Genomic DNA, 24024 nt, shown 5'->3' with positions numbered 1-24024 from the left:
CAGCTGGAGTGGAGTTTAATGTTTGGAAAGATGGGCTGCGTTAACAGGCCAGCGGTTTCTCTCCACACTGTGGCTGAGACCAGCAAGGTAGGGCCCATGGGCCAGCTGCAAGCGCTTTGAGACAGAGGTTCGCCCAGGTCAGCCATCTCTCCATGAGCTCGTCCTCCAACATCTGAATAAATATTAACAGGAAGAAAGCCTCTGTTCAGGTGATCAGGTTCAGACAGAACCAGAAAACCTGCTTTCTGGGCTTGCAGAATTTTCCCCGCAGGGCTCTGAGCTGGAAGCGAAAGTAAGGATAGCGACTCCGGTGGGAACTCCGACACCCAGAGAGAGGCGCCAAATAGAAGATTCTCCTCTTGCGAACTCCACACAGTATACGAGGGGAGACTCTCCCGCAGGTCAGCCCCACTTAGGTGCAACAATTCCCCCCAGCACTGGCCAGATAGCTCTCATAGTTCTCCTCGCAGCGTCGGACGCAGCGGCAGAAATAGCTAGGGTCAGCAATGGCCTCCAGGAGGTCTGTTTGAACCAGGCAGATGTTGTACAGCTCGGAGGTAGGGGTCGTGCGGAGACAGCTGCTTCCTTGCCCTGTGAACACCTGCCGGGTAAAAGAAGAGAAAGCCAAAATTCTGAGGCCGTGGATGTGACAGAGGAGCCCAAAGAAGGTGGCAACAGAAGAACAAGCTGCCAGCCAGCCCACCCCTCTCCTCTTTTACTCTGGGCGGCAACATGTCTCCTTGGGTGAGACAGAGAGGTGTTGAACCTCCAGGGTAGCCCAGAAGCCCCTTCTCTTCAGAAGCCAGGCAGTCTGGATGCCACAAAATTGGAGATGGTCCAGCCCAAGGAACGGGAAACAGATTAAGGCTTTTAGAACACAAGTAGTAATGGCAGAGGATGCCACTGAGCGTGTGCAGAGTGGCACCACCTCAATACATAGAAGTAAGAGCCTACCTGCCTATGATCAGGGGATAGGAGGAAGGGATTCCAGAATAGAGCCTGTGGCTTCCAGCATTAGAAAGTGAGGCTGGCTAGGAAAACAGTAGGGAAAGGGAACTTTCGGGCTCTCGGACACTATTTCCTCCAGCAAGCATTCAGTCAAGAGAGTGTCAAACATCCCCACAAATACATCACGAGCGGCTCAAGTCCCGGGGTCTCAAGAGTGGCCTTTGGGGACCGAATGCTGCAAGCTATGGCTCAAACTCGTATGGGAGGGCAGGGAGGGATGACGACTTTGTAGTAAATTGCTCTGGGTTCCTTCTCACTGGAAGGAGCACTACAAGCCACTCTTCCTGAAAGCACTCCTTGTGGAAGATGCAGAATGGCAAAGCCCTTCAAATGCATTGGCTCTCGGCTTGCGTGGCAGCAGGGTCCTCTCCTGCCCTGATCTGCATATAGACTACTCCTAAGGAAAGGACACAGGTGGTGCTGTGGGTTAAACCACAGAGCCTAGGATTTGCCGATCAGAAGGTCGGTGGTTCAAATCCCCGCAATGGGGTGAGCTCCAGTTGCTTGGTCCCTAGCCAACCTAGCAGTTTGAAAGCACATCAAAGTGCAAGTAGATAAATAGGTACTGCTCCGGCGGGAAGATAAACGGCAATTCCGTGCGCTGTTCTGGTTTGCCAGAAGTGGCTTAGTCATGCTGGCCACATGACCCGGAAGCTGTACGCCGGCTCCCTCAGCCAGTAAAGCGAGATGAGCGCTACAACCCCAGTCGGTCATAACTGGACCTAATGGTCAGGGGTCCCTTTACCTTTACCTTTAAGGAAAACACAGAACGTTGTTCCCTGTATAATCTTCAATCTTGGTTCATGGCCTTACTGAACAGCACCTAAAGTGGCCCGATCTATAGGAGCTTCAGGTTGCGGAAGGGGAAATTGGACCGACATCCCCGCTCCTGTCGGAGCCCTTGACTGAAAACATGCACAGGCCCCCAGTCCTCCCTTCTGCGCTGCTATGAAATGCGTCGCAGCCCTCTCTTGCCCTGAATCTAGCAGGCAACCTCCAGGAAGCAAAGAACAGACCAAAAAACTATAGCTATATGAGAGCAAGCTGGAGCACGTTGTGTTATTACAGTCATTATTATCCGCCGCATTTTTACACTAAGGTGTCTCAAAGCGACTTGCACAATAAAAACAGAAATAGCCCAGATGATAAAACCAGCGATAAAAATAGCAACGGCCAGAAATAAAGGAATGTGATCCATGCACTGAAGAGGAAAAAGCGGGATCGGGATTGAGGCTGACCTGCAAGTGGCCTCTGAAGCCAACAGATTTGATCAGGAGTCTACAGAAGCGCCAAAGGTCACCTCCACAGCGTTCTCTCTAAATATAATTTGGCCCAGGGTCATGCGGCCAGGGGTGGATGAGGAACTGCTGCCCTGCTCAGCAAAACAGGGGCTCAAACGTTCTGCAGATAGGGCAGAGGCGGTGCTGGGAGCTCCTCGCCTCTAGTGCAAAGAGCTCTTTGCGTTAACTGATCCGCCATTAAGTACTGAATGCAAAGGAAGGAAACTTCCTTTATTTCCAAAACGGAGGGGCAGATAGCATCCCTTCCCATGCGCAGCAGAGAACCCCAGGAGGCCATTGTCATGACTGGACTCCAGCAGGAACCAATTAACCTTTCCTGCCCAGCCATTCCTCATTCTGCCAGCCCAGCCGGTGCCAGTGCATTCCCTCCCATGCCCTCTCCTCCTCTTGGGAGGGCACACTCTCAGTCATGCACAAAGAGAGCTGCCACAATGGCCAGATCCTTCCCACTCCTCTCCCCAGAATCTCACTTCTGAGCATGCCCCTCTGGGGAAGCTGCCCTTTAAGCACAGAGGGCTGTGAATGAGCTTCAGACCGCTCGGAGGCAGGATGCTGGGCTACGGCAGGCAGTGGGGATGACTCACACCAGCAAGAGCAGGCAGCACGCACCTGCCGTTCTGTGCCAGCAAAGTCTCCTCTACTCACCTGTGGTTTAAACAGGCAGCTGGCTTATCCCTTCCACCCTGTTCTGCATCTCCTCTGGGGCTGCCCAAGGGTTTCCCCTGACCAAGCTAGGCGTTTGGAAGGCAGCTCTGCCATCTCAGGGCGGCACAGGGTTTCAGAGGTGGCTGTCAGATGAGCATGTCTTCGCTCTGTCTCAAAGCTCTGGCCACAATCCTTCACCGGCCCAGTCTAGCCCACCTCCCAGGGTTGTCGTGAGGATAAGAGAATCATAAAGAGGATATGATCTGATAAGTGGGGTGGTTTTTGTTTGTTTCTACACTGGAATATTTTAGAGCAATGATCCATGGCAACGATACCCGAGGGTGGATGATGGTGTCGGCATCGTTCAGGCGAATGTTGTCATCGATACAGATATGGTGGGTGCTTGTGTCGTGAGGGTCGATCCAAAGGGGCTTCCCTCCTCGGCTGGAGAACTGGTTCCTGGCCCACCTGGAACACGAACACACAGAGAGAGAGAGAGAGAGAGAGAGAGAGAGAGAGAGAGAGAGAGAGAGGATCAGAACTTCTATGAGGATTTTTCCTAGGTTGCTGAAGCAAGAGTCTGTAATGAATCTTAGCAAAGACCCCACCAGCCCACCTTGTCCCCTCCAATCCAATGAATGGAAACGAGAAGGCAAGAAATGTATTGCATGCAGTGATCATAAGGGTCAAGCTGGCCTATTCTTTCTGCATACAAATACCAACTCAATTAATACATCTATTCTTATCCTACACCATTTATTCTGCTTTCACGGTTCAGCATTTGAGAAGATTTAGATTACTTTTGACAAGGAATGAGATGATAAAAAAAAGAAAAGGTTCAGGTCGATGGCGGACAGGGACTAAGAGCCAAAAAAGATGGATAGAAGTTGCGTTGGCTGTTCACGATCCAGCTCTTCACCACGGGAACCTCCCTCTCATTTCAGAGCTCTCTCGTGAGAATACAAAAACATTTCCAATCTCCTGTGCAAAAGAAACCTGCTTCTTCAAAATCATATTTGAAAAGCTTCTTAGGCTACCACCACAGGACCCTGCATGGGAGGGGAAACTGCGAACAGGTATGCATAATTCTCAGTGCAGGACTTCACATGCAATAGCAGCTGTTTGTGCTCCATGTACCACAGAACAGAACCCAGAAAAGGCTGCAGGAAGGGCCGCCAGGCAAGCCTTCCAGTACTCAAAACAAATAGATGCTCAAGTATTACAACTGGGTTGTGCTCAGCTTTGGCTGGCTACATTGCCAGATGGCCCAAGAGTCCATCTTTTCTAGATCACAAAACTAACAGGTTTGCTCAAAGCTTCTGGTGGCTCAGGCTGCATGTCAAAACAAGAGTGTTACTCCCAATAGAACTACCTGGATTTAGCGCAGTCCATTCCCTGCCTCTCCCTTTTTTATTTTTTTTACTGGTACAGGACAAGATGAGCCCTCAGTCCTAATCTCAGCAGCAGAACACGGCAGAGCCAGGTGGATCTTAAAGAACCAATGGCGATTTTGCATTTTAAACAATTGCTCTCGGGTATCTTGGCAGATGTGAGCTCAGTAAGGGAGAGGTGGCGAACCTATGGACCTCCAGACGTCGTTGGACTACAGTTTCCATCAGGCCCACTTAACATGGCCTTTGATCAGGGATCATGGGAGTTGGAGTCCAAAAGCATCAGATTCTCTATCCTGGCGGTAAAGGAAAGGAAGAGGCAAGCAAACATGTCTCAGCCCTGCAGGAATGTCAGGCTGGAGACAGGGGAAAAGGGAGGAATCACTTTCTTCTTCTTCTTTTTAATAATAATAATAATCCTATCATCATCATCATCATCATCATCATCATCATCATTATCATTATTATTAGTATTTATACCCACCATCTTTCTCCAAAGGAGCCCAGAGTGGCAAATGTATTGGGTAAAATTCAACTAAGCGCTAAGTGTGTGCATGCAACAAAAGTCTCCTTGTGCACTGAGACTTCCCCCCAACCCTACTTCTCTATGCTCCTTAAACCTGCTCTGGGTTTTCCTCCAACCTGCCAGAGCAGATTTAGGGGCACAGGTGGGGGCGGGGGGCGGGGAGTCCCTTTGCACAAGGGGACCTTGATCCATGCACGCAGCAACTTAGCTGAAACCCGCCCTACAATACTAATGCAATTAAAACTTCTAAAAACATTGGACGCTCAAACATACCCTAATTTATACCAGCAGTCCCCTACCTGATGCTCTACAACTGTTCCGGATGACAACCCCCACAGTCCCAGCCAGGATTATCAGGGATAATGGGAGTTATAGTTCAACAGCATCGGGAGACGGGGTGCCACATTGGGAAGGCTGTTTTAGACCACAGTCATTTGCCTGGCTCAGAAGCGACTGTCACATGAGGCCAGGACACAATAAATTTGTGTGCTGGTGGGGCAATTAAAAAAGTCTGGCCAATTAAAAAAGTCTGGCCAAGCTGCGGTTTTTTGAAAGCCACTATAAACGAATCACCGACATCACCCTAAGTAAAAGCACATCAGTCGCCACAGGCTAAGAAGCAAGCCGCCATTCTTATTCCTCACCAGTCAAAGTGATCCTGGAAGCCACAAAGGCCTTCCCTGGAGCTGAAGTAGAGGTACAGTTTCCTGTCGCCATCTTCACTGGAGAGCCGCCCTGCTCCCTGCGTCAACACCACCTTTCGCTTGCTGCAACGTATCGTTCCAGGACTGACGTCCACCGGCAGCTGCCATAGCGTAGCAGGGAGGGAGAGGAGGGGTGAAAAAAGCAAATGAAACACAGATCACTCTCCTGTCAAGCTCTCAGCAGCAAACTTGAGGTCATCAAAGCAGAGCATTGTGTGCACTGAGAAGAGGAATCACCCTGAACTGGACCTGAGGATCAAGGGCGTTGCACTGGCGGAGGAAGGCGGGTGTGGGGGGTGCGGTGCGCACCGGGTGCCAGCCGTGAGGGCGGGTGACAATGTAGCACCACCCACCCCCGCTCGCTGTGCAGGCGGCGGGCTGCTAGGGACGACGCTGCTGAGGGCGGCTAATGGCGCCCCCACCCCGACGCTTGCTGTGCAGGCGGCTAGCCACACCCCCGCGGGGCGGCTAGCCCCGCCCCTGCCCCAGGTGCCAGGGCAGGTAGCTCTGCCCCTGGGGCATCGCCCCACCTGGATGCAGAAGGGGGCTGTCCCACCAAATGGATTAAGGCCTCCTTCAGCCTTCCCCAACCTAGTGCTCTGCCCCTGTTTTGGACTACAACTCCCATCAGCCCCCACCAATTTGCCCAAGAGTTTGGATTTGATATCTCGCTTTATCACTACCCAAAGGAGTCTCAAAGCGGCTAACATTCTCCTTTCCCTTCCTCCCCCACAACAAACACTCTGTGATGTGAGTGGGACTGAGAGACTTCAGAGAAGTGTGACTAGCCCAAGGTCACCCAGCAGCTGCACGTGGAGGAGTGGGGAAGCGAACCCGGTTCACCAGATTATGAGTCCACTGCTCTTAACCACTACACCACACTGGCTCTCATGATGCCACGAGTTGGAGTTCAACAACACTGGGCACTCGGCTGGGCTACTTCCATGTGACCAGCAGAAACTTTCTCGACTTGCATGTGAATGTTCTGCTCACATCAAGCAGTGTTGCATGTTAAACCTGGAGCTGAAATGGATGTAAGGGCCAAGCGGTCTTTAGAATTCCCTTTCCCATAGTCAGATGCCTCTGGGAAGTAGGGAATAAGAACAACAGCCTGTTGTGTGCTACCAATATCTGATCCTGACAGAAATACTGTTCCTGGGTATGGATCTCAACTGCAACAGCTGGAGAACCCATGCAGTATAATGGACAGCAAACTCTATTGCAGAGATCTGGGTGGAAATGTCCACTCAGTCATGAAATTTACACAGGGCAGCTTTGGGCCGGTCCCTCACCATTAGCCGAACCTACCTCACAAGTATGAAAATGGGATCGCCCCCTGAGTGCAATGGAGGAATGGTGAGATAGAAATGTAATACATTAAGTAATAAATACAATTGCTAATATTAAACATCCCCTAACAGATCACAAAGGTTGCCATAGCTGAATTCTCTTGGCAGCTGGCAGTGCACCAGAACTGATGAATGTGGCAAAAGTTCAGTCCTTAACAACACTGAAATTTACTCACATTTAATTCCAATTATAAAGGAAGGCTTTAGCGGTGTCAAAATATTTATTTGGTCCTCTCAAATGCCACTAAGCATCAACGGATGGCAGAATTTGTCTCTTTTCATGCGTCAAATGCCTTCTGTCTAAGCAGAGAGCCAGCACGGTCCAATCTTGTGGACAGTGTTTTGGACTTCAATCAAATGCCGCCTTAGTCACAATCTTGGCAAGCTCATTGTTGTTTGCTTCAGTTTCTCATCTGTAAAATGGGAACATTAAGTGCCCCAAGCAGCACAAGGTAAAAGGTAAAGGTACCCCTGCCCGTACGGGCCAGTCTTGACAGACTCTGGGGTTGTGCGCCCATCTCACTTAAGAGGCCAGGGGCCAGCGCTGTCCGGAGACACTTCCGGGTCACGTGGCCAGCATGACATCGCTGCTCTGGCGAGCCAGAGCCGCACACGGAAACGCCGTTTACCTTCCCGCTAGTAAGCGGTCCCTATTTATCTACTTGCACCCGGAGGTGCTTTCAAACTGCTAGGTTGGCAGGCGCTGGGACCGAGCAGCGGGAGCGCACCCCGCCGCAGGGATTCGAACCGCCGACCTTTCGATCGGCAAGCCCTAGGCGCTGAGGCTTTAACCCACAGCGCCACCTGCGTCCCTGAAGCAGCACAAGGAGTACAAGCTAAAGTCTGCAGTGCTCTACCCCTCATAATTTTTAATGGCCCCATGCTCACAAACCTAGCTAAATGAAATAGGGCCTAGGATTCAGAGAAATGTGGCAAATGGAGGATGCACAGGTGCTTAAGAATGGAAAGGTAGGTACAGGGGCCCATAGCAAGGGCACAGGAAGCTCTGCAATCTATAAACAGACCACCTCAAGATCATTTAAGTCATAACCAGGCTTTCCCCCACTCCTGAATATTTAGCCCATTATTCAGAAGCATCACTTTGGAAGTACAGAGACCAAAAACCTGCTATTTTCAATGAAAGCTGAATTCCTCCAGGATTCCAGCAAAGCCACCAGGATTCTTCACTTTCAAACAAGATATTGCAATGTACAATGTTGGCAGCCTTGGTCCCCAAAGCGCAAAGGAGAGTCCCTATCAAATCCAAAGCTCCACACCTCCAGTATTATATTCATTTCTTATCGGGCAGCCTAATTAAATAATGCCGGATTTAATTTTGGCTGCCTACCCTTCAGAGAGAGGAAGCAATCAGCTGTGAGCTTGGCAGGATTTCCTAGAGGAGGGAAGAAGAAGAAGAAGAAGAAAAAGAAGAAGAAGAAGAAGAAGAAGAAGAAGAAGAAGAAGAAGAAGAAGAAGAAGAGGAAGAGTAGTAGTAGTAGTAGTAGTAGTAGTAGTAGTAGTAGTAGTAGTTTGGACTTGATATCCTGCCTTTCACTCCCCTTAAGGGGTGTAGAATCAGGTAGTCTCAACCTGCATCTCATAGGATGCCAACATAGGCTGCATGGAAGGCTGGGACCTGGGAGACCAGGGTTCAAATCCCCACTCAGCCATGAAGCTCACTGGGTGGCCTTGGGCCACTCACTGCCTCTGAGGCTGACCTACCTCACAGGGTTGTTGTAGTGATAAAGGAGGATGGAGAGAACCAAGTATGCCGCCTTGAGCTCCTTGGTGGGATACAAAGGCAATAAATAAAAAGGTGTCTTCAGCGGAAGGGCATCTAGAAAACTGAACAAACCAAAAAAGCAGAAGGCACTGGGATCAAAGAGCCTCAGCCAAGCTTGCTGGGCTTGTGGAAAAGGCAGGTCGTGACTAAAGCAGCAAAAGCAATGGAGGAACCCATAGAATCATAGAATTGTTGAGTTATAAAGGACCCCAAGCATCACCTAGTCCAACCCCCTGCAATGCAGAATCTAAAATGTCCATAAAGGACCCCTGACCATTAGGTCCAGTCGTGGCCGACTGGGGTTGCGGTGCTCATCTCTCTCTATAGGCCGAGGGAGCTGGCGTACAGCTTCCGGGTCATGTGGCCAGCATGACTAAGCAGCTTCTGGAGAACCAGAACAGCGCACGGAAACGCCGTTTACCTTCCCGCCAGAGCGGTACCTATTTATCTACTTGCACTTGGATGTGCTTTCGAACTGCTAGGTTGGCAGGAGCTGGGACTGAGCAACAGGAGCTCACCCCGTCGCGGGGATTCGAACTTCCGACCTTCTGATCAGCAAGTCCTAGGCTCTGTGGTTTAACCCACAGCACCACCCGCGTCCCTAAAATGTCCATAACAGATGCTTAAAAACCTCCAAGGAAGGAGAGTCCACAGCCTCCCAAGGGAGACTGTCCCAGGGCGCTCGTTTTCTGCCCACTCACCGAGACGTCCCGCAGCGCAGGGAAGTGGGGGTGCTCTCCCTCCAGGGCGCAGCGCACCGCCTTCAGGACGCGAGCCAAGTCCGTGCCAAAGGTGCGGAAGACGACGGCAAAGCGCCTCCCTTCTCGGTGGAGGCTCTCCAAGAGGCGGAAGAAGGAAGGCAGCACCAAGTGATAGCGCTTGCCCCGCTGGCCGGGGATGGAGAGCAGCGGGTGAGGCTGCCCCTGCCACTCCAGAAGCTGCAGGTGGCGCTTGTGGAGATCGCAGAACTTCCGCCCGGGGGGCGTGTCCGTGAATCGGGTGTTGCGGCCGTACTGGGAGTAAAAACTCACGGCACCCGGGCAGGGAGGGAGCAACGAGGGGGACTCGCTCAGCCACTGCCACTTGCCTGGAAGGAAAGAGGAAGGAGGTGAGTTGAAGGCAGGGGTCAGCAAACTTTTTCAGCAGGGGGCCAGTCCACTGTCCCTCAGATCTTGTGGAGGGCCGGACTATATTTTGAAGAAAAAATGGAACAAATTCCTATGCCCCACAAATAACCCAGAGATGCATTTTAAATAAAAGCATACATTCTACTCATGTAAAAACAAGCTGATTCCTGGGCTGGATTTAGAAGGCGATTGGGCTGGATCCGGCCCCCAGGCCTTAGTTTGCCTACCCATGGTTTAGGGTCTAAAGGAAGGAGGAACTATCTCTCTCTCTTCCATTGATGGGCTCACACTCTGTCCTGGGCCGTAAGTCCCAGCACAGGTTCACTTTCACCTTCAAAGCCAACTCGAAGCCTGGGAAGGGGACAGAGCTTGCCAACAAAACATCTGCTTTGAATGCAGAAGGCACCAGCATCTCACAGGAAATTAAGAGCCTACTGGATCAGGCCAATGGCCCCCCTAGTCCAGCATCCTGTTCTCACAATGGCCAACCAGGTGCAGGATTCGAGCACAAGAGCACTCTCCCCTCCCGCAGAATCTCAGAGTTTGGCTGGGAAAGACTCCCTGCACGAAAACCTGGAATGCCACTGCCAGTGCCTAGAATGCACATAGCTCAGCGCGTAGAGTGCCCTAAATAAGGACCTCCTTTACAGCAACCTGTGCCAGCCTGGTGCCCTCCAGATGTTTTAGTCTACGATGCTCATCGACCCAAGCTAGCACATCGTAATGGGAATTGGGAGTCCAAACATCTGGAGGGCACCAGGTTGACAAAGGCTGCTTCCATGCTTCTGCAACAGCCTTTTATTGAATACCTTTTTTAAAAAAAAGTGGGGGGCTGGTGGAAGGAAGAGAACAATGCGCAGTGAAGTAGAATACAAATCTCTCACGCAAGTGGCGACAGTTCAGACAGAGGGCACCTGAAGTCAAACAGCTTAGCCAAGTACATGTTAATTTTAACTTCTTGGTGCTCCCGCATGTGTGCAAGAGAGAGTTGGCAGGCGGCTTTAACCTAATTCTGAAGAGACCAACGATATGTAAATGTGCCTGGGAGAGATACAGGATGCAACAGCTCCTTTGATAAGGTTCCCTTTGCGCAGAACGAAAGAGCCTGATCTATAAGGAGATTTGGCTCGTGGGCGGCATAAAAGCACACGGTGCTGTCTTGCAGCAGAGCGCTGGGCTAGTAGTCTCTTGGTCCAGATCCAAAAAGCCGAGGATGTAGGCAAGTTAGCCTTGAGCCTGGGATGAGATACAATGGTCAGGACTGCCCTGTTTGCTTTCCAATGCTAATGCTGAGAGGGAGGGCAAGTGGAGGTGTCATGAGAGGGTGGGTGGCCACTTCCAGTCCATTTTTAACCCACCTTCCCACCTCCCTGTCCAACCCTTTTTCCTCTGTGGTATGCAGAGTACAGGTTGCCAGAAAGAGGGCAGTACCAACTCAAGGTGGGGGGAAACCAAGGCAATCATAAAAAGATGCCGAAGAAAACTTTTTTTTATTTACAAAAACACTCAATTTTCTATTATTATGTATAATGCATCTGGAAGGCTCTCTTAAAAGACAAAAGAAACCCAACAAGCGACGCTGCCTGCCTCTGACGAACAGGACATCATACTTGAAAATGCGTTAGGCAGAATAATAGAAAATTGGGAGTGCATTTGTAAATAAATTAATACTATTTTCTTCAACAGCTGATGAGGGTTGTCATTTTTTGTTTTTGGTGGTTTGCTTGTGAACTTTTTAAATATCTAAAAAACGGGGGGGGGGGGGGGTGTAAATTTTTATTCTGAAAGTATGGCCCAGAGAAAAAGTTTGAGAATCACTGCACTATAGTAATAATAATTATTTATTATTTGTACCCCGCCCATCTGCCTGGGTTTCCCCAGCCACTCTGGGCGGCTTCCAACAAAGATTAAAAATACATTAAAATGTCACACATTAAAAACTTCCCTGAACAGGGCTGCCTTCAGATGTCTAGATGTGCATTAGCACAACGGGGGCTTCCTCCTGCCCCACCTTCTCCCCACAGAACAGCACATGGGGGTAGGAGAGGGGAGACTGCTCCATCAGAGAAGGAGAGATGCTTGTGCTAACAGAGCAATCTCCTTAGCCCTACATTAAATTATCCCCCAGGCTTCTGCCTCCTTCTCTACACACCCCTTGGCCCAGTGGCGTAGCGTGGGGGGTGCAGGGGGGGCCGGCCGCACCGGGCGCAACATCGGGGGGGGGGGGCGCGCTCGCCGCCTCCGGAGTCGCCGAAGAGCCTCGGGCGCAGGCTGTAGCAGAGCCCCATGTCTCGCGGAACCGACGAGCTGTGCGCGCGTCCGGGCTGAAGGCGTCCGGCAGGCAGCGGCTCTCAGCGCTTGCCGCGGTCCCCGCGCGTCAGGGCCACGGAGGGCGCGCCAGGCAGCCCCTCCTCACAGCCCCGCTGCTGCCGCCGCCGCCACTGGGCCATGTTGCATTTTCCTCGCCTCTCTGCCCTCTTCCTCCTCCGGGCAAGCGGCGTCGTTTCCGCGGCAGCGCCAGCGGCAACTCGACTCAGATCACCTGACACGGACCCGCCCCCGCCGCCGTGGCTACCTTACTGTAAATACCCCAGCCCAGGCAGCAGCAAGAGGAAGCTGGCAGCGGCGGCAGGTTAGGGGTTAGGGGCGCAAATTACTTGCCTTGCCCCGGGTTAGGGGGCGCAAATTACTTGCCTTGCCCCGGGTGCTGACAACCCACGCTACGCCACTGCCTTGGCCATACTGTTTCTCTGCATCACCTGATTAAAACAAAACCAAGCAATTCTTATTTCTTGCAGAGTTTCATCCAGCCATTGAACTTAAGTTTTATGTCACAGGAACTGGGATTTCAGCTGCTCGCATGGTCTTACCTGTTGGGTCGATTTCCCCCCAGGTGACAGTACTCAGGAAATAGTTCAGAGCAGCTCTGGGGTCCTGACCAGTGACAGCATCAGACACTATGATAGTGTTGTTTAAGTCTATGTGTAGAACCAGCTTCCGTTTCTTAGGGCTTAAGATCACCCCGGAAAGAGGGACTAAGCTGGTGGTAGTTCTTGGCTGCTGGCAGTCCATTTCTTCATCTTCTTCTCTTTGGGCAGACTGGCCACGTTGCCCTTCTGCACTGCTAAGATTGGCGACCTGGTCCTCCTCTCCAGAATTTCTCACACCATTCCCAAGACCATCAGTCTCAGAACAAGATTTTCTTTTCATCAAGCTGGAACTACTGGAGACGGACTGTGTGCCAACTATTCCAGGAGCCATCTCTGTACATATGGTCATCAGCTTGGGTTTCAAATCGCTCGGATCCGTGTTGGAAATATCATCTCCTGCAGTGCAGCTGCCAGAGAGATCTCTCTCCCTTGAAGCTGCTGGGTCACTCATGGGCTGGGATGAATTAGGAGGGAGATGCCGCCTCAGGCTCAACTGTATGGACAAGAAGAGTAAATAGTTACTATTTCCCCCTATGTCATTCAATGTGAAGCAGAAGCTTATACAGTGGTACCTCGGGTTACATACGCTTCAGGTTACATACGCTTCAGGGTACAGACTCCGCTAACCCAGAAATAGTACCTCGGGTTAAAAACTTTGCTTCAGGATGAGAACAGAAATCATGCAGTGGTGGCGTGGCGGCAGCAGGAGGCCCCATTAGCTAAAGTGGTGCTTCAGGTTAAGAACAGTTTCAGGTTAAGAACAGACCTCCAGAACGAATTAAGTTCTTAACCCGAGGTACCACTGTATAATTAGATCCAGGTTGACTCAGCTATAAAGCCCACTACATGGACATTCTACTGCTCAGCATGGTGAATTGTTGAGACTAAGGCACTGTGGGAATAAAACAGTGTGCTCTTCATAATCTTCATAATCAACTTCATAATCTGCACCCTCAATATCTTCTGAGCTAATTTGTGCCATTTCTTTTTATAGATGGGCGACTGTAACAGAAAAAAAAATGTTTACTTTCTCCAGACCACCCCAGCGAAAGCCAATCCACCAATTTAGCAAAGCTATCATAGTGTGGAGAAAGTGTATTGACTTCCTAAGGTTTGCATGAGTGAGAAGAAAACGGGAAGAAGGTGCATTGATAGATTTGCATTTATAGAAACCTGCCTCTAATTGATCAATAACTGAGCTGGTTCTGAACTCTAGTTTTAGGAAAGAACATAGGAAGCTGCCTTATACCCAAGTCAGACAACTGCTCCTTCTAGCTTGAGATGATCAACAATGACTGGTGGTGGCTTCCCAAGGTTTTCAGACAGAAGCAATTCCCAGCTCACCCTGGAGAAGCTGGGGACTGAATCTGGAAACTTCTGCACTCAAAACACAGGCTCTGCCATTGAGAAATGGCCTTCCTCTCACATGGTTTTTTAGATCACACATGCAACCTACTCCCTTATCTATTCACTAAAATAAATAGGGTTTCTCGTCTGTCAAGCTGAATCCAACACTTTACCCACCAGATGCTGTCAATTCTGGAACTAGAACGCCGCAGAGACTCCAGCATACAAGGCCTGACCAGGATACACCCAGCACCTTAGATTCACCTGATCTTTCTCCTACGGTTCTTTATGTCCCTCTTTCAAACTGCCCAAGCACTAATTCCCACCATACCTTGCTCATCTGTTTCCTCTCCTACCTGATGTGTACACTCACTCTGTCCCACATAAGCAGACAACCATAAGCAACAGCTTGCAGACATTCCATAGCCACCTGCTCACAAACAAAAGGAAGAACTTTGCATAACTGAACTTAGACAAATCATTGTCACAAGATGTGTGGGAAACAATTAGCAGAGAGAGAGGTTCTTAAAAAAGGGATTAAAGGTAAAGGTAAAGGTACCCCTGCCCGTACGGGCCAGTCTTGACAGACTCTGGGGTTGTGCGCCCATCTCACTTAAGAGGCCAGGGGCCAGCGCTGTCCGGAGACACTTCCGGGTCACGTGGCCAGCGTGACAAAGCTGCATCTGGCGAGCCAGAGCCGCACACGGAAACGCCGTTTACCTTCCCGCTGGTAAGCGGTCCCTATTTATCTACTTGCACCCGGAGGTGCTTTCGAACTGCTAGGTTGGCAGGCGCTGGGACCGAGCAGCGGGAGCGCACCCCGCCGCAGGGATTCGAACCGCCGACCTTAGCTGCCGCCAAACATATGAAGGTAGAGTCTACCACTCAGAGTCTACTACTCGCCACAATTTAACATGGAACCTCAGCATTCAGGGCACATTTGTATGCAAGAATGTTCAGAGATCTCTGTGTGTATTTCTGATCACCATGTGCAGGAGACAATGGGGAGTCTACTTCCCATTCTTCCTGCTTCTGAGTTTTCCAAAAGCAAAACAAGATAGCCAGTTGGAAAGGACTTGATCTTTGGTCTGATCCAAAAAAGGCAATGCAACTCTGTATTTCCACCTCTGGCAAATACCGTATTTTTCGCTCCATAGGGCGCACCTGACCATAGGGCGCACCTAGTTTTTAGAGGAGGAAAATACGGAAAAAAATATTCTGAATAAAATGTTGCAGGGCGGCTCCTGTCCGCTTTGCTGCTTTAAATCGAGCCTCAGAGGAGGGTAGGAAGGGGAACCATGGCTTATCTAAGTCCAGTTAATAATGCTGAGCCAGACTTATGGCCATCGAGATTAGCCTGGCCGTCTCAGTGGAAATCTGGGGAGGCTGGGGTGGACTTTCAGTGGTCAAAGTGTGGTTGTGTCTTCCTGCCCGGCATCTATTTCCTGCCATCTTTCTCCCCTGCACCCCTGCACCCTGCTTCGAGGGAAGGAAGCGGAGCCATGGATCCTCTGCTCGCAACTGCAGTGGATTCCCTCCACTTTGAAGCAGGAAAGTGGGAGAGGAGCTGCTTACACGAGTGTAAGCTGCTCCCCTCCCACTTTGCTGCTTCAAAGCAATCACGGAGGAGGGAATCCGCTGCAGCTGTCAGCAGCGGAGGATCCATGGTCCCCTTCCTTCCCTCCTCCGTAGTTGCTTTGAAGCAGGAAAGTGGGAGAGGAGCTGCTTACACGAAAACGTCTTGCGAGTCTTGCGATTTTTTCCGCTCCCCCCCCTTTTTCTAAGCCACTAAGTCGCTAATAGGGTTGCTTCGCAAGACGAAAAAACCGCAAGACGAAGAGACTCGCGGAACGGATTCTTTTCATCTTGCGAGGCACCACTGTACATTTCATACAATATGTAAGGAGGACTGTTATTCCACATCAAAGGCAAAACAGAACCACCAAATATTTTCTTGCAAGAATCAGAAGCTAAATATTCTACTCTGTTCTTTACTCCTACACAAATCCGCCTTAGCTTAAAAACCAAGCAAATTAAACCAGACTTGCGCAAGGCTGGCCAGCAGTTCCGCTGTGCTTAACGGCACTTGTTGCTTTCAAGCCAGCTCCTGAACCCTAAGGCTGCCTTCTTTCATGTACACACCCTAACGTGGGAATAAAGCTCACCGAACACAGCTGAGCGGATCTGCAGCAGGGTAAACCCGTACTGCAAGGCTGGCGATTACCAGTTTGGGGAGTCCCGCAGGTCAGCCCACACAAGTCACAGAATCATAGATTTGCAGAGCTGGAAGGGACCACAAGGGTCATCTAGCCCAACCACCTACAATGCAGGAACCTTGTTGTCCAACATGGGGCTCGAACCCCCAACCCTGAGATTAAGAATCTCATGCTCTTAATAACACTATACAAATTTATACAATACAGTGGTACCTTGGGTTAAGTACTTAATGCGTTCCGGAGGTCCGTACTTAACCCGAAACTGTTCTTAACCTGAAGCACCACTTTAGCTAATGGGGCCTCCTGTTGCCACCGGGCCGCCGGAGCACAATTTCTGTTCTCATCCTGAAGCAAAGTTTTTAACCCGAAGCACTATTTCTGGGTTAGCGGAGTCTGTAACCTGAAGCGTATGTAACCCGAGGTACCACTGTAATGTATGGGAATATCGTATATTGCCATTTGTGTGTGCGCATATTTTCGCTTTTATATGTATCTTGTTGTTTTTCTCCCTCTCACTTTCCCTTCTTTTCTCCTGTATCACTTGATTTCTTTTAACTGAAATCACCTTAATTATATATATATAGAGTGAGTGAGTGTGTCTCATGCCCTACCAGCTGAGCTACCCCTCAGGCATGGCAGCAGTTTCCTTAAGCTTCTTATTTCCTCCAGCCTGACCTTAACTGCCTCTAACCCTCTCATGGCATCCCCCTCTTAGCCACCATCACAGGATCCCTCGCCCCAGGGACCCTCTCTCCACGCCCAGCCCCGGACCCCCAAGGGTCGGGGGGAGAGGGAAAGTGGGTCCATGAGGCTCGTCCTCTCCCATGGGACCTCTGGTGAGAGGGCGAGGGGCGGGCGAAGGGCGCCCTTCCCCCTCCTCCTTCCCAGCCCTGATCCAGCCACATGACCCAGTCCCGACAGGCACCGCCAACAACCGCCATCCCCACCCGCAGCGCTCCCCCTCCCCCTCCCCCACCCGCCCCTTCTTCTCCACCGTTACCAAGATACCGCCGCTGCCCGGCGTCCCACTTCCGCTCCGCCGCCTCCGGCTTGTAACCATAGAGGTTTTTTTTTCGCTCGGCGCCTAGAGACGCCTCTTCCTCCCCTTTTGCGTTTCCTCGTTGCGCTTACGGAGGCTGCGGCGCCCCCTGGCGACCGGACTCCGTTTTCCGCTCAAGTTTGCCGACTGCTGTTCATTGTGGCTGGTTGGTTTTTGCCATTCGAGTGGCTGCTGCGTTGGCTTTGGCACTGGCACGTTGCAAGTTTTGTAAGGAAGAAACGACGCTTGGTTTTACACGTGTGCAGCGGATTGAGGAAACCTAGCCAGATGGGCGGGGGTATAAATAAATTATTATTATTATTATTATTATTATTATTAATACCGCTCCACTTAAACGAAATAATAAAAAGACTTAAGAAAAAGGGGAAAAACACCGCTCCACTTCGGTAGGGAGATGTGCGTTTTTAATCACCACTCGCATATTTGTTTGTGAACCCCCTGCAAACAGAAAGCTAGCCCATCACGCACAAACATTTCTGGTTTTAAATTGCTTCTTGCTGTGGTGCTAGCTTTCTATTTGCAGGGAGGTGTTTGAACAAAAGGGAACGTTCAAAAACAGCATGCCTCACCATCAGAAGAGCCCCTATTCATTGGGAGCATCTGTGGGTTCCCAGATGTTGTTGGACTACAACTCCCATCATCTCTAGGCTCTGACCTTGCTAGCTAGGGGTGATGGGAGTTGTAGTTCAACAACATCTGGGGGCCTACAGGTTGAGAAAGACTGGTTTAGACAAATATTTTTAAATGGATTGATCCAACAAACCAATTGTTAAACATGACAACACTGCAAGATCTCCCGAAGGAAGTCAGTTGGAATGAACTGACTTGAGGAGCTGGATCAGGCCAATGGCCCAACTATTGCAGCGTCCCGTTCTTCACGTGGCCACCCAGATCCCTGTCGGAAAGCCTTAAGCATGACCTGAAGGCATGAGCACTCCACCTGCCCCGCCCCCCGCCTTACAGTACTGCCCCTTAGTGCGGAGGCAGAGAATAGTCATGATGGCTAATAGCCATGGATATTCGTCTCCATGAATTTGTGTACTCTCTTAAAGCCATTTAAGTGAGTGACCGTCGCTGCCTCCTATGGGAACGAGTTTAACTAATCTGATGATTCCATCATTTCAGAACTTTCCTGCCTGAAATACAATTAGAAGCCAAGGACTCACAAGATAATGTCTCACAAGATAATACACAATCGCTTTGAGGTCCTCTCCCCTAGCATGGAAGACGAAGAGCAGACTCCATTTGAGGATCTCTCCCTCATTACAGTCGATCAGGTATATGAAGACGAGCAGCAAAGTCAGTCCTCAGGGAATGTGCAGGCGACCTTGGAACGGACAGCTCACGGAAGAACCCCGACCAGACCTAAGAGGAGGCGTGTAGTGGTGATAGGGGATTCGCTACCGAGGAGAACATAAGCAGTGATCTGTGGGCCTGACAAGATGTCTCGGGAAGTGTGCTGTCTCCCCGGGGCTAAGATCCAAGATGTAACTGAACGACTGCAAGGAATCATAAAACCCACTGACAAATACCCCTTCCTCTTGGTTCATGTGGGAACCAATGACACTGCAAGCAATAGCCTCCAGAAGATCAAAAGAGACTACGAGGCTCTGCGCAGGAAATTGAAGCAATTAAATGCACAAATTGAGGAGGAGTGGCGTTATATGTCAGGGATGTGTATACCTGTGAAGAGATCCAAGATTTAGAACCTCAAAGCCAAAGTGAGAGCATTTGGGTCAAAATTAAGGGAGAGAAGAATAACAGTGACCTCATTGTGGGAGTTTACTATAGATCCCCAAGCCAAACGGAGGACATAGATGATGCCTTCCTGGAACAGATGGCCAAGCATGCAAAAGGAAGGGAGATAGTAGTAATGGGGGACTTCAATTACCCGGATATTTGCTGGATGCCAAACTCAGCCAAGAGCATAAGGTCAAACAGATTCCTCACTGGCCTTGCAGACAACTTCATTGTCCAGAAAGTGGGAGAAGCAACAAGAGGAACAGCCATAGGCGCTGACTCCATGGGGCCTGAGGGGGCCCGAGCCCCCTCAAAAATTCATTTGGGGGGGCTCTGCCCCCCCAATAATTTAAGAAAAACAAAGCCACTCCCGATCTAGAGAGGGGGTGGGGTTGCGGGCTCTCGACCCATCAACAATCTCGCGGGGCTGGCGTCAGCCCCGCGAGAAGCGGGGATTCCCCCTAGCTCATTAATATTCACCGCCCACAGCGGCAGCCAATCGGCTGCCGCAAAGGGCGGGCCCTCACAGGTTCACTTAAGGTCGGGGCAGCCCGGGGCTCTCCCCTTTCGTTCCCCCAGCAGCAGCGGTTTGGAGGTCTTGGGCCCCCCCAATATTTTTTATAAGTCGGTATGGGCCCCCGCCCCCCCAATATTTTTTATAAGTCGGCACCCCTGGGAACAGCCATTTTAGATCTGGTCCTAACCAATGTTGATGACCTGGTTAGTGGGGTAGAAGTGGAAGGATCATTACGCGCGAGTGATCATGGTCTTCTGAAGTTTACTATACAGCAGAAAGGAGCAGCCAAGCATACTAGGACTCAATTTCTTGACTTTAAGAAAGCCGACTTCATAAAACTGAGGGAAGTGCTGGGTGAGATCCCATGGACAGTAATACTAAAAGGAAAGGGAGTTCATGATGGCTGGGAGTTTGTTAAGAGGGAGATAGTAAAAGCACAACTTCAGGCAATACCAATGAGACGGAAACATGGAAGGTGCCTAAAGAAGCCAGGGTGGCTATCTAAATAACTTTTAACTGAGTTAAGATTAAAAAAGGATGTGTACAAAAAATGGAAAAGGGGGGAAACCAAAGAGGAATTCAAACAAATAGCCAGCACGTGTAGACACAAAGTCAGAAAAGCTAAAGCACAGAATGAACTCAGGCTTGCTAGAGAGGTTAAAAGCAACAAAAAAGGCTTTTATGGGTATGTTCGTAGCAAAAGGAAGAACAAAGAAACAGTGGGGTCACTCAGAGGAGAAGATGGTGAAATGCAAACAGGGGACACAGAAAGGGCTGAACTCCTCAATGCCTTCTTTGCCTCAGTCTTCTCCGATAAAGAAAACAGTGCCCGACCTGAAGAATTTGGAGCAAATGATTCAGCAGAGGAAACACAGCCCAGAATAACTAAGGAGATAGTACAAGAATACTTGGCTAGTTTAGATGTATTCAAGTCTCCAGGGCCAGATGAACTGCATCCAAGAGTATTAAAAGAACTGGCAGATGTGATCTCAGAACCACTGGCAGTCATCTTTGAGAATTCCTGGAGAACAGGCAAAGTCCCGGCAGACTGGAGGAGGGCAAATGTTGTCCCTATTTTCAAAAAGGGGAAAAGAGAGGACCCAAATAATTACCACCCAGTCAGTCTGACATCAATACCAGGGAAGATTCTGGAGCAGATCATTAAGCAAACAGTCTGTGAGCACCTAGAAAGGAATGCTGTGATCACCAATAGTCAGCATGAATTTCTGAAAAATAAGTCAGACTAACCTGATCTCGTTTTCTGACAGAATTACAAGCCTGGTAGATGAAGGGAACGCAGTGGATGTAGCCTACCTTGATTTCAGCAAGGCATTTGACAAGGTGCCCCATGATATTATTGTAAAGAAGCTGGTAAAATGTGGTCTTGACTATGCTACCACTCAGTGGATTTGTAACTGGCTGTCTGACCGAACCCAAAGGGTGCTCTTCAATGGTTCCTCTTCATCCTGGAGAAGAGTGACTAGTGGGGTGCCACAGGGTTCTGTCTTGGGCCCGGTCTTATTCAACATCTTTATCAACGACTTGGATAATGGACTCAAGGGCATCCTGATCAAATTTGCAGATGACACCAAACTGGGAGGGGTGGCTAACACCCCAGAGGACAGGATCACACTTCAAAACGACCTTGACAGATTAGAGAACTGGGCCAAAACAAACAAGATGAATTTTAACAGGGAGAAATGTAAAGTATTGCACTTGGGCAAAAAAAATGAGAGGCACAAATACAAGATGGGTGACACCTGGCTTGAGAGCAGTACATGTGAAAAGGATCTAGGAGTCTTGGTTGACCACAAACTTGACATGAGCCAACAGTGTGACGCGGCAGCTGAAAAAGCCAATACAATTCTGGGCTGCATCAACAGGAGTATAGCATCTAGATCAAGGGAAGTAATAGTGCCACTGTATTTTGCTCTGGTCAGACCTCACCTGGAGTACTGTGTCCAGTTCTGGGCACCACAGTTCAAGAAGGACACTGAGAAACTGGAACGTGTCCAGAGGAGGGCAACCAAAATGGTCAAAGGCCTGGAAACGATGCCTTATGAGGAACGGCTAAGGGAGCTGGGCATGTTTAGCCTGGAGAAGAGGAGGTTAAGGGGTGATATGATAGCCATGTTCAAATATATAAAAGGATGTCACATAGAGGAGGGAGAAAGGTTGTTTTCTGCTGCTCCAGAGAAGCGGACACGGAGCAATGGCTCCAAACTACAAGAAAGAAGATTCCACCTAAACATTAGGAAGAACTTCCTGACAGTAAGAGCTGTTCGACAGTGGAATTTGCTGCCAAGGAGTGTGGTGGAGTCTCCTTCTTTGGAGGTCTTTAAGCAGAGGCTTGACAACCATATGTAAGGAGTGCTCTGATGGTGTTTCCTGCTTGGCAGGGGGTTGGACTCGATGGCCCTTGTGGTCTCTTCCAACTCTATGATTCTATGATTCTATGAGATAAACTCTCCCTATGCCCAATAGCAGGGATGGGGGTGGCGATGTGGGTTAAACCACAGAGCCTAGGACTTGCTGATCAGAAAGTCAGAGGTTCGAATCCCCGCGACGGGGTGAGCTCCCATTGCTCGGCCCCTGCTCCTGCCAACCTAGCAGTTCGAAAGCATGTCAAAGTGCAAGTAGATAAATAGGTACCACTCTGGCGGGAAGGTAAACAGTGTTTCCCTGCGCTGCTCTGGTTCGCCAGAAGCGGCTTCGTCATGCTGGCCACATGACCCAGAAGCTGTACACCGGCTCCCTCGACCAATAAAGCGAGATGAGCGTTGCAACCCCAACGACTGGACCTAATGGTCAGGGGTCCCTTTACCTTTACCTATGCCCAGTAACAGGTGGGATGAAAACATCATAGGCAGAGTGTGAAGTTGCAGTTATCACAACCTCCCAATAACAACAACAAAAAGAGGAAAGAGGAAAGGAAAAAAAATCTCTGCAATGTAATTTGCATAACAGGCAAATCAAAGATAATCATGCAAATTAAGTGTGCTTTTGGAGCAGCATACTTCATTTGCCTAATTTCTGGAAAATACTTCATCCCTTCTCCTACCAACCAACAATCTGAAACAGTGACAGGAGATGCAAAAAGTGTTTGCCTGTTTGCATTGTTCAGGAAGCAAGGTTTTCTCAGAGAGCATTTATTTTAAGTATATATGCTGCCCATCAATAAATATTAGTTTTGGGGTGGTCAGTAAGGGTCCTTCTGTCCACTGCTCCTCTTTGCTCATCCCTAGAGGATCCCTATTACAACTATGGATGTATTTACTTTAGCAATGTGCTGGGCATTTCATGGAACACAGTAATAAAACCATCCCTACAGAATATCAGCTTGCCCTTTGTTTTTGTTGGCATCCTTCTGTCTCAAGAGGCAATAGCATGCACCGCTGGGGGTGAAGTCAAATCACTGCAAGTACCAAATTGGCCTCCCTGGGGCGCAAGCCTGGGCAGTGTATAAGGAGGTACTGGGATTCCCAGATTGTTAAGTTGTGGGTGAACACAGCAATTCTTCAAACAGCTCTTGTTTATTCACAGGCCAGAACAGAACTGAGCTGAAGGGTTCAGCCAGCCTGCTTATATAGAGCTCCACTAGAACGCAACAGTAACCATTTTCTGTAACTATCCAATCACTGAACGTCACTTTCAATCCCTTATTTGCATATGTGGACCTGACTGAAAACTATCTACAGTATCTCCCTGCTGGCCCAGGGTGAGAACTTCAGTACGTAACACAGACGACAATACCAGCCTCACTTATGATGATGATGATGATGATGATGATAATAATAATAATAATAATAATAATAATAATAACAATAATAATAATATTTTATTTATATCCCGCCCTCCCCAGCCAAAGCCGGGCGCAGAGCGGCTAACAACAGTAAAAATAGCACAATTTACATAAAACCACAGTCAATTAATTGAAATACATTCTAAAATCAGTTCAGAATCAAATTAATGGCAACCATTGGGCTAGAGTTCTATGAAGATTACAGAAGGAGAGAGGGGGTCAGACTGTGCCCTGGCCAAAGGCCTGGTGGAACAGCTCTGTCTTGCAGGCCCTGTGGAAAGATGTCAAGTCCCGCAGGGCCCCAGTCTCTTGTGACAGAGTGTTCCACCAGATCGGGGCCACGGCCGAAAAAGCCCTGGCTCTGGTTGAGGCCAGCCTAACCTCCCTGTCACCCAGGATCTCCAAGATGTTTTTATTTGAAGACCATAAGGTCCTCCATGGGACATACCAGGAGAGGCGGTCCCGTAGGTATGAGGGTCCTAGGCCGTATAGGGCTTTAAAGGTTAAAACCAGCACCTTAAACCTGTGGTCCAAAGGAAATCAGAGCAATACCTTTGGCACCAGCTTGGAAGGAGGTG

The 24024-nt window shown here is 49.7% G+C and overlaps 1 protein-coding gene across 1 annotated transcript; it reads right to left on the bottom strand.

The window, feature by feature from the left end:
- LOC307208690 (uncharacterized protein) lies at positions 1-17533 on the bottom strand. Its single transcript, XM_079963559.1, has 6 exons — positions 17328-17533; positions 12705-13257; positions 9409-9794; positions 5516-5676; positions 3290-3422; positions 1-601 (listed from the first exon to the last, which is right to left on the bottom strand). Exons 1-6 carry the CDS (start codon positions 17385-17387, stop codon positions 413-415), a joined length of 1482 nt encoding a protein of 493 aa, XP_079819685.1. The 5' UTR covers positions 17388-17533; the 3' UTR covers positions 1-412.
- Between the last annotated feature and the right edge of the window lie 6491 nt (positions 17534-24024).

This window comes from Podarcis cretensis, assembly GCF_951804945.1.
Source record: "Podarcis cretensis genome assembly, chromosome: 2".
NCBI classification, from domain to species: domain Eukaryota; kingdom Metazoa; phylum Chordata; class Lepidosauria; order Squamata; family Lacertidae; genus Podarcis; species Podarcis cretensis.
This window is presented reverse-complemented; position numbering and strand designations above follow the sequence as displayed.

Excerpts from the sequence above, each read along its gene's own strand:
- LOC307208690 (XM_079963559.1), bottom strand. The coding sequence starts at position 17,387 with ATGGTTACAAGCCGGAGGCGGCGGAGCGGAAGTGGGACGCCGGGCAGC. Across the intron at positions 13,258-17,327 it reads CGGGCAGCGGCGGTATCTTG|TTGAGCCTGAGGCGGCATCT; the intron begins GTAACGGTGGAG and ends TTGTCCATACAG. Across the intron at positions 3,423-5,515 it reads TTCCAGGATCACTTTGACTG|GTGGGCCAGGAACCAGTTCT; the intron begins GTGAGGAATAAG and ends TTCGTGTTCCAG.